At 43.4% G+C, this 11,103-nt stretch overlaps 1 protein-coding gene across 1 annotated transcript; it reads left to right on the top strand.

Moving 5' to 3' along the window:
* The first annotated feature begins 187 nt into the window (after nt 1–187).
* LOC115048690 (transcriptional activator protein Pur-beta) lies at nt 188–3,449 on the top strand. Its single transcript, XM_029510383.1, has one exon. The coding sequence runs from the start codon at nt 197–199 to the stop codon at nt 1,124–1,126; it is 930 nt and encodes a 309-aa protein (XP_029366243.1). The 5' UTR covers nt 188–196; the 3' UTR covers nt 1,127–3,449.
* The last annotated feature ends 7,654 nt before the right edge of the window (nt 3,450–11,103 follow it).

Genomic DNA, 11,103 nt, shown 5'->3' with positions numbered 1-11,103 from the left:
ACGCTGGATTTGATCTGATGTTGTGATTGGCAGCCGTAGCGGCCAATCGTGAGCTGGTCGTCGGCGTCTGGTTTCCTTCTCGAGCCGGCGCGGGGGGAGGGAGGGGGAGGAGCTGGGGGAGAGGGGGGAGGGGCTGGGAGGGGGGGGCAGTGGGGGGGTCAACGCTACGCAGAGAGACGGGCTGCTGGTGGCGAAGATGGCGGATGGGGACAGTGGCAGTGAGCGCGGTGGAGGCAGCGGCGGCGGCGGTGGCGGGGGAGGAGGAGGAGGCGGCGGGTTCCAGCATTACCAACGGGAACCGGAGACCCAGGAGCTGGCCTCGAAGCGGCTGGACATTCAGAACAAGCGCTTCTACCTGGACGTGAAGCAAAACGCCAAAGGCCGGTTCATCAAAATCGCCGAGGTCGGCGCCGGGGGGTCCAAAAGTCGGCTGACCCTCTCCATGTCAGTTGCGGCGGAGTTCCGCGACTACCTCGGGGATTTCATAGAGCACTACGCCCAGCTCGGGCCTAGCACCCCGGAGCAGATCGCTCAGTCATCCGGCGGGGATGACACCGGGCCTAGACGGGCCTTGAAGAGCGAGTTCTTGGTGCGGGAGAACCGAAAATACTACCTCGACCTGAAGGAGAACCAGCGGGGTCGGTTCCTCCGGATCCGGCAGACCGTCAACAGAGGCCCCGGCTTCGGAGTGGGAGTAGGTGGCATCCCCGGGGCTGGCCTGCAGGCCGGACAGACCATCGCGCTCCCGGCCCAGGGCTTAATAGAGTTCCGCGACGCCTTGGCCAAGTTGATAGACGACTACGGGGGAGATGAGGAGGAGCTGGCCGGCGGCGGAGGGGCCGGGGGCTACAGCGAGCTCCCGGAGGGCACCTCCATCATGGTGGACTCCAAGCGGTTCTTCTTTGACGTGGGATCCAACAAGTACGGAGTTTTCTTGCGGGTGAGCGAAGTGAAGCCCAGTTACAGAAACTCTATAACAATCCCCTTCAAGGCTTGGAGCAAGTTTGGGGGAGCGTTCAGCCGCTACGCCGAGGAGATGAAGGAGATCCAGGAGCGGCACCGGGATAAGATGTACGAGCGGAGAGCCGGAGAGGAGTCCGAGGGCGACGACGTGGACGACGATTGATGAAGAGATGGGCTGCTTAGGATGAAGCTGGCAACATGATGCAAAAGTCTGGAGATAAACAGAGAGAGAGGAACGACTATTCTGTGCATGACGAATCGAACTATAAAACGCTAAAACTACGGAGTAAAGTTATATTAAAAACAAAAAAAAAAAAAGTATATTTGACTGAGAAATTACTGTCTATATAAGAGAACCATGTCCTAAAGTTTAGGTGGATGTTATAGCTAATTGAGTGCGGACTGCAGTAATCAGCTCCTGTATGAGATTCCCCATTGATACAAATATATAAATATATACCTAAGTATATAGATATATATATATAAAACATATATATATTGATTGTCCATTTGATAACCTCACACATGTAGCCCAGCAAATTAAGTTTGACAGTGCTAAGTCACAGCAGTAGGTTACCAGCTTCACTTCCTGATATCCGATGGTAAGAGCTCACCTGGTGCTGACCTGTAGTCTGTGTGATGATAACTAAATGTGAACCGTGTGACATACTCAAACCAGCAGGCGCGGAGTGGGAGTGAAACGGAGTGCCTGCATCACTCGCCGTGGCTGTGTCTGCTTTTGTCTGAAGTGACCTAAACAAAAACGGCTTACCCAGACAGACCCGCAACACCCAGAGCCACGGTCTCAGCTATAGGGGGCAACCGCAGCATCGCAGGACATCCTCTTGGCCCAGCGAGGTCCCATAAGGTGATCTGTTACAAGCACACGACTCATTTGGATTCCCTGGACAATCCAAATGAGTCCAAATGACCTCCCCTCCTTCTTCATCCTCCCCTTTTCTCCCTCCTGGGCGTCCCCCGCGGGTGCTGCTAAGCTCCCTCTTCAATAGCTGAAGTGTGGCAAGGCCTGCTCACACGTGGCTTGTTGTGTCTCAGGGCTGGCAAGTCCCACTTGAATTTTGAGGGTATATCTGCATTACCTGTGCCTGTGCATCATCCTCAAGAGGTTCTGGGTGCAGATCTGGTCTGCCAGTTGCTGCAGCTGAGATGTCTGTGGCAACTGAAGTTGTCTGATAGATGCAGAGCCACATTTGACCTCTGTGACCTTTTGGTCAAAGGGGATGCTGTGTGCTCAGGCCTCTGGCACTGGTCGTGATTTTTTCAAGTTAAAGCTTAATGTTGCCGGGCTTGAGCTAATGTCTCAAGGTCACTGACCTTGTGGACTTATTTTAGGTGCACCATTTGGATCCTTTAATCCTAAACTCAGACCATTAATGACTGAAGTAGTATTCAGTCTGATTGTAAGAAAAATTAGGTGCTTTTGGAAAACAAAAACCCACAGTGGGGTGCTATAGCTAAAGAAAAAATAAGAAAAAAAATATACTGGAAGAGATTTACTTACTAAAAAGATCAAGTATAGATAGATTATTTTTCAAAAGAGATATATTGAAATATGTCTTAGAAATATGAGACATTTATTAGATAATGCTGCCTAAAGTGGCTTATTTAAAACACTAAACTTGGATGCAACTGTCCAGGGTGATATTTCATACCTGCTTTTTTCCTAACATTTCTTTTGTTCCTTAGAGGAAATTAAAAAAAAAAGTACAAACAATTGATAACACAGTATGTTATAGCAATTTCTAGAAACAACTTCATTGAAGTAGTTTGTCAGCAAACACTCAGCACTCCAGTTCACTTTACAGAGCATCGAGTCGTCCCCTCGTTTTAGTCCACCCATTTTACCACGTTTTGTCATGAATTGGCTTTCCATCAGTTGCCATATGATGCAAACATAAACACTTGCAATCATCAACATTTCATCTTTAATGCTCCTTTTTAAAATACGATCATTTTTGCATGCCTGCTCTTACGCGGAGCTGCCTTGTGTTCTTTTCTTTTGCGTACTCTGATTGCTGTATGATGGTATTTATCCTTTTTTTTTTTTTTTTTTTTTTGAGAGCGGTTTCAAGTTTTACTTCTGTATTGCAATGGAGAAATAAAAGGTTTAAAGTTTACTTCTCAGCCTAATAAAAAAAAAAAAAAAGCCACAAAGTTCCCATCTCATGGGGAAAGTCACTTTCATTGTCCCACTTCCTTTGGTGTGTAAACCTCTCGTTGAATTTTATTTTCCCACTTTGACACAGCAGAGAAATGCCATATGAAAAAAAAAAACAAACATCTGGGAGCAATAGTTTTTTCTTTTCTATTGATATGAATATACTATATATAATATTACACATGAGATTGAACTACATCCTTCCTGTACTGTGTTACGTGAAATGGCAGCTGTTTCAGTCATGTGTGTTCTGCTGTAATATTCTACCAAGTTCCTTTCAACGAGAAATAAAAAAGGTTTTTGCTCAGGAGAAGTCTGGTCTGTTTCTGCACCCTGTAGATGCAAATCCACAGATATTCAATTTACTGTTATATTAGAAGATTAAGAAAACATTTGCAATTTAAGAAGCTGGAGTCAGAGCTTCAGGCAGCTTTGCTTAAAACAGCTTAAATGATAAACGAGGTGTGTTTATTCTTCCACATTGTGTCAGTTGACTCATGAACGGGAAGTGATTTAAACTGTATTGCTGTTAATTGTCAGAAGATTAGATTTCCACATTACTTAGTCTGAAGCTGATTTTAAATACATGCTCTTGATTTCCTGCAGGCAACAGGAGTATCAAGGTGATAAACGGCTCTGTGTGTTTTCGTTTACCGGCTAAACTCTCATCTTTCCTTGTGTCACGTGAGATCTATGGAGTTTAGGATTTGTTTTCTGATTAAAAATCCTCATCCAAAAAGTACCAAGGAACTAGAAACTGTCGAATAACTGCATTCGAGTAAGTAAAAGTAAAAGTAATATAAAATAAAATGGTGCCATAATGCTGTAATCGGATTGAATTACTTTTTGCCTGAGGATGATGGAATAACGGTCAAAGTAGTTTGCTGTCGCTGTCTTTGACATCCTTTCTTTGTAAATATAATTTACATCAGTGCAGCGTTTTCACTTTAGATTGAATTCATTCATTAGGATGAGTGAGCGGGGGGTTAAAAATACAAGATACAATGCGTTATAACTCCAGACCATTTGGCGTTCGCACCAGCTGCTGACACTCATCATGTTCATGCTCCAACCAGTGAGTCCCGAGCGGTTATGAATGTATATAATAACAAAGAATAGGAATAAATGAATATAAATACTAAAGTTTCATGACTGCATCAGAGAGTGACAGACATAGAAATCCTCCAAACAGTTTCTGTGTTGGTGTTAGTGCCACTGTGGTGGCTGGAGAAAAGGGGCTCTCACACTCACCATCAGCAGAATGTGTAAATGTTTACAGAGGAAAACATGCACAATGAGTTTTGAATTCTGAATTACTCTGAGCGGTACTATATGATGATACATAATGAGTTAAAAGCCAGTCACATGTTTGCCTGAAACCTAAAAATACCTTGCCTACACGGTGTAGGTCAACAGGGCAATCTGTGAAAGGCCTGACCAGGCGGGCTGCAGTGTACCATTTCATTTTTAGAGGAATGGAGAGCTGTTACCCAGCTGTTTGCCGTCTGTCAAAGCCCAGACAGAGGAAAGATGATTCAAGGAAAAAATGTCTGGGGAGTGAGTCTTCTGTTTGCCTCTTCACCACAGAGGAAAGTTTCAGGTGACGACGGAGAAATTATCCTTAAATGACTGTGCTTTATCACAAAAGCCAAGTGGCAGACAATTACGAGGCATCTTCGGCTGCAATTACAGGCAGGGTGAAGGGAATACCCCCCCCCCCCACCGAAATATTTATAACACGCACAACCCAGCAGCTGTGCAACAAAGCCTTTGACAGCGGTCTTGTTTTTTCCAACAAAGCATGAAGATGAATTGTGATGACTCAGCAGCAGCACAGGCTCACCACCTCTCAGGTTAAAACCAAGTCGTGCACCACGAGGCTGTGCAACCTAAACCTTTATAATCCAAAGCACATTTTTTAAGGTCATCTTAACTCCACACTTTCTGTTCCAAATCTCTACGCAAGTCATTTCCGACTGAGCAGCAATGATCGTAAAGACCCAATAAAACTTTCCTTCGAAGAGGCAAAAACCTCAAGAATGGTTATTTCTATCAGGTCTAAACAGTTTTCACATCCCAGCTGGTTTACAAACTGTTGCACGAGCTGGTGCTGACCAAACAGAATCTGCCCTGACTGTTTGTCTGAAATCAAACTTTGGCAGTGGCGTAATTTCTGACGTACAAATCCCCGAAACCTGGTCACTTAGCGCAGAGAAATGCTGACTTAAAATTCAAAGCAACTCACAAAAGTCTTTTTGTTTTGCAATACTGCTTTATGCAGAAAATGCCTGTGAGTAAACAGATCCAAACTTCGCAGTTCTCCTAAAGGGGAAGTAACCAGGACACGTCCGACACGTCTGGACAGCCACACAGACGCTGAGCATTTCCAGTTTCGCTACCTGGATAGAAAAACGTGCAACAGAGAATGACCTTCAAGGCTCATCTGCATGTATCATCCCAGATGTAGAGCTGAAATAGGAATCACTGAGAAACCACGAAGCTGATGATTCGTTGTTCATTCATTCATTCATTCATTCATTTTTTTTTTCTCAGTAAGTGTTCATGTGAAAATTATGCCACCGCCACACACCCTTCCCTGTTGTTGTTGTTCTCTGTTGTTGTTCTGTACTTCCACTATGTAGCCTCAGGAATCAGTGTTCGGCGAAATTCGGTGACCTCTGAGTGTGAGAGGAGAGAGAGAGAGAGAGAGAGAGAGAGAGAGAGGACAGCCCAAGAGCACGTAATACCGCTCTCAGCCGGGTGCCAGTGAAAGAAGGGATTATTGCACATGGCCCTGGTGTCCTGATGGCCTGCTCCAGAGATATGAGCCAGGCTAAGCTGCACATCCATCATGCGGAGCAGCCGAGAAGTGAGAGGCTGCGGATCAGATCTCTGTGCGGTCGTTGAATCATGAATGCGGCCGAAACCAAATACAAAGACAACAAAGAGGGGGCCAGTAACACCCAAGCTGTGACAATCAATAACTGCTGAAGACGCGGCCCGTTCACATTAATCAGGCGTCAGTGTGTAGAGTATTTTTCAAAGAGAGCTAATTGTCCTTAATCAGGAAGCTGAGGGGCTTTTGGGTGATAGGGGCTTGAAATGACAGCAGCCTGATTGGAAGCATCTTGTCATTTGACAGAAAGCAGCATTGCTTTAATATATTACAGCGCTGTTCACAGGATCACTAAACATCTAGTTTCTGATACTTCACACCAGCACAGTCTGAACTGCTTCCACCTGGCTGTCAGCTCGGGACCCAAGGGCCAGGCAGAAGATACCCAAAAAAGCTGCTCATTCTCAGTGCCGAAACCAGCTACTAAGCCAGGCAGCATTTGTTGCTTGTCTAAGTGGTCGCTTTTTTGTTATTTATGTGATTAATCAGCTGTGTTTCCTTTTCTCTGGTAAGAGCCAAACAAAGCCTCAATCTCAAAGTCACATTCCTGACTCTCTTTGCAGAGAATCAGGTCAGCTCACACAAGGACTGATAATCGCAATGCTGGGAAAACACAAGTGAGCTGCTGATAATGGGCCAAAAAACAAATAAATGAAGGGGGTAAACTGTAAACAGCATTAATAATCAGGCTGAGAATGTTTTTATTCAACACACATTCACTACAAATCACTGCCGCTTCCGTCAGACCTTTCACCTGATTTCCAGTCTAGTTCCCCTCTACGAATTTCTATTTCCCACAAGAGACAAACAAACAAGTGCACAATATGGTTTGCAAAACAAGAAGACATTGTTTTGTATAGAAAAGAACACATCTTTTTAACAACAACAACAACAACATATTAAGCTGGACACATCACATTATCCAAAGTTAATCAAATCAGTTAACACTGAATATTGTGGATTGACTGCTACAATTATACAACTCTCTTGAGTGATACAAATACACAAACATTCGCAAACTGTAAACATTAGGCCCTTTCCAAACTCTAATAGGCCTCAATCGAAATGGTCATGTTCAATCCATCTAAAAATGAGTACACAGAGAAACGCAAAAGCAACACAACAATGTTGAGCAGCAGAGACTGCTGCAAATGTGAGAACACCTCCACATCTCACTGTTGACTATTATTGATATTTACTCCGCTAGATGACCAAACTCTGGGAGGAGAATCACTCTGGTCTTGAATCACAAAGCAGCACATGATTAGCTTCAAATCAGGCCTAGAAATGTTTTTGACTGGAAAGAGGTTCACTGCTCACCAACCCAGAGAGCAACACTCAGTGATTTTCAGAAGAGGAAAGGTTCATTTAAATAAACTGAAAACACTGTTACATTAAACAGAAATAATTGTTCTTATTCAATATTCCAATGTGCATTTCTTTGCTGATGATATAAATCTATATGTCTCAGGTGCTGATTTGTCTTCATTCTGCTTTTGGTGGCTTTTGATTATTACTCCTAAATCTCAGAATAATGCAGAAAAGACTGTGTGCATGGTTTTCTCCACCTCACACAATGACTCTGACCATCTCAGCAATAAATCTTTAAATGACAGACAGTCAGACTCACATTAATAGAAATGTGAAAACGCAGAATGTCTGTCTTCTTCCAAAGGCTCGTTTTTGTATTGTGATTCTGCCCGAGCAACACAAGAGCTTCTTTTAACAGTCCACAGCCTCACTCCCTTTATTCAACAATTAAACTCAATGAACTGCAAACTTCTATCAATCTGCTGCTGCATTTGAAAGATTTTGAAGCTTTTATTGCCGCTAATTATTTTAATTCCCTGCTTCTTGTTTCATTGTCATGTGTCTTTATTTGTTTTGTTGATTGTTGATCAATTGAAAAACAATGAAGTGGCTCCTGCCAATAAAAATCTAAAAGAGCTGCTCAGGGGTAGAAAAAGACAAGTAATTAAACAGCAATTTATGAGATGAGACGCACAAAGCAACCCAACCGAGCGCGCGAATCTTTCCACATATGGAGGAGTGACACTGGGAACTCTCTGGGTCAGCGAAAGGGTTTTCCCTTCTGCTGGATTTCCTGCTAAGACTGCCACATAAAATCCATCAGCAGTTTGCTTGGCAAACATAAAAACAGAGGCAGAAAAAGCCAGAGCAGCGTAGAGCAGAGAAATATAGGTCAGAGCGGGCAGAGCTGGGGATGAGAAGAGGGTTGAGGAAGATGATGTGGAGGTACGCATCAGGTAACCAAAGACCCAAGTGACCAGGGATCCCACGCCTGCTGAGCAAATACCCTCTAATGATGAATGAAGGGCCTCTGAGCTATTTTTAGCCAGTGTTGCCATGTGTGAGGAATGTTCCCTGCTGCACGCTCAGGCAAACGTACATTTTCTACGCGCATGACACAGCGTCATCCTAATCCCACGAATGAATGGAGGAAATAGTCGGCTCAATTTCATAGCTGAGAGATGCAGCGGAGCATGTGATGCACCCACACACGCCCTTCAGTGTCACTGTCACCTCTGTCTGTCTGTCCTGTTTCCTGCATCGCAACAATTTCTTCAAATCACAGTCGCTTTACACAGAAATTTGACTGTCATCTTCATTTCCCAACCTTTCTCCATCTTTTTTTTTTTCTTTTTGCACTTGAACAGAAGTTTGGTTAAAAAAAAAAAAAAAAAAAGAGAAGTGATTGAAATAAGTGACTGTCCCCTGATAAAAAGGTCCCTTAACTGCTTTTCATTCATATTTGATTTTGTTATTTAGGCAGGTAATTAATGAACTCAATAAATTGGTGCCTGAGATGATGCATTAACTATCTTCTTATCTTGGAATAACAAAGCTGTGTGCAACAATATTTTTTTCCTAATCTCAGTTAATTTGCAGGCCAACAACTCTTCATCACAGGAAAATGTCTTATGGATAAATGATTAAATGACGTCTTGGAAATTTAAATATATCCTGTTTCTACATGGCGTTGGTGTTGAGTGGAGTGCAGCACCTCCAGCCAGATGACCGTCCTGTCAGTTGAGATCATTGTATTGAAACGTAGCTAGAAGCCAGTGGAAGACAGAAATGCTTTAGGTGTGATCACCAGAAAACACCACATCATGTGCGGATGATGGCCGGAATCTCTCTGATGATGATCGTGAGCTGAGTAAAGAGAAGAGAAAGGAGACAAAGGAGAAAAAGCACAGTTAGAAACGCTGCCAAAGCGATGAAGTAGGTTGAGCGTTGAGAGGATGATGTTTCTGATGAGTGAACAGCAGCTGAGAGGAACTGCAGAGCAGTAATGGCACATTAAGGCCACACGCTGGCGCCAGAGAACAGGTGGCTGTGGCATCTCCCCTGCAGGGAGCCCCTGAACCTTCCTAGGGGACAGATCTTCACAGGGTCAGAGCCTCTGTTGAGCATTTTTCAAAGGAAACATGACAGAAAGCGCTGAATCACAAAACTTGCTAAACTTGCTGGTTTCTGTTGGCAAATTATGAAGAGCTGTAAAAGAGGACGCAAAAACGCATGAGTGATGTGGCCAAAGTGCAACATCGGACATGAAATTTTCCTTTATGACATCTCTAATCAGGAGATTATTGCTCTACAGCTGAATGCTTTTTTGAATTCAGTCCTTCAGTAATCCCTCATTTCCCCGCCTCCTTCCACATTTCATTACCCAACAAAAGTTTTATCAACTTCTTGCATGCTCAGTCGGCTCTCATGGTAACACGTGATTTTTTGGGATTGTTAGCGTTATGTGCAGCACATCACAAAGCAGATGAAAAGAGAGAGGTGAAATTTGATTTGGTTCTGGATAATAGAGTGTGTCCACACATGGACTGAGTTACACTGGACAGACAGGTTGTGCAAGTTTCTGATAACTTACTCTCCTGAGTCTCATGTAGTGTTATTTTTTATCGTGGAATGTCCTTCATGATTACTCATCAGCGAAGCTCCAGCCTTTCCATGAGCCAGAAATCTTGTGCTCCCTTGAAGGTTCTGCCCTCTGGCTTTGAAGGAGGAAGATGGAGTAACAGTGTGTAATAACTCATGACCTCAAATTTCATCAATACAAACGGAGAAGCTGGAAAGCAGATTTTATCTTGCCAAATGAACACAGATTAAAAACCTTCCAAAGCAGCAGTCAGACCAATTTACGCTCAGAGTTGAGTTCCTTGAGGATTTTTTTCCCTTTCTTAAAGTCATTTCTTCTTTTTCTGTCCTTCCCCATTTTGAAGACAATGCATACTTTAAGAAAGCAACCAGAAGTTACCAATTAGTAATTAGTGCTTAATGATTAACCGTGTTCACATGCTAGTCGCTGTTATTCACCACCATAAAATGAGCAAAATGTCAGTCTGCTTTGGGCACTTTAGGATGTATTTTACCATCAAAATAAGATATCAGCAAAGTTCATACATTCAACAAACTCAACTCATTTCAGTGACTTGACTCTTCATTTGGCAGAACAGTTTGTGGTGCCAAAGCAGGATCTTAATTTATGAGTTCATTTCTTTGCTGACATGTCACAGCAGGAATGTTTTTTACGAGGCTCTCAGTCTTCATTTCATCATCATTTGATGCATACGGTTAAAGTTTGAAATACAGTAGGTCGACTGTACAAACATGTACAGCACAGCGATCGCAGCACTTGAAGCAAAAATCTGTCAGTATGAAAAACTCGATCTAATCAAGCACTGTAATTTATTTCCTTTAAATGCTTTTGATCAGCAGTTGCTACTTATTTGTCTTGTGAAAATGCAAGGTTTGAAGGTGTTCAGCCAGCATGTGTTTTTACGCAACATGGTTTTGGCTGACTTTCTATTTTGTGGGTTATTCTCTGCATCACATCCTTGGGATTAAAGAATCATCAGCACTATTCATCCAGCGGCTTGTCCTTTTCCCGTTAATTTCCCAGCAAAATCCCAAGCAGATGTTTGAACAGCTGCAGAGGGGTTCAAATGTGCTGTTTCTGCTTTACCATTACAGGTTACCGTCATACCAGCTCATTAAAATATCAGTCATCTTGGTGGGCGAAATAAGAACT

Source organism: Echeneis naucrates, chromosome 9, assembly GCF_900963305.1.
Source record: "Echeneis naucrates chromosome 9, fEcheNa1.1, whole genome shotgun sequence".
In the NCBI taxonomy this organism is placed as follows: Eukaryota; Metazoa; Chordata; class Actinopteri; order Carangiformes; family Echeneidae; genus Echeneis; species Echeneis naucrates.
This window is presented reverse-complemented; position numbering and strand designations above follow the sequence as displayed.

Coding starts and splice junctions, on each gene's coding strand:
- LOC115048690 (XM_029510383.1), top strand. CDS start 197: ATGGCGGATGGGGACAGTGGCAGTGAGCGCGGTGGAGGCAGCGGCGGC.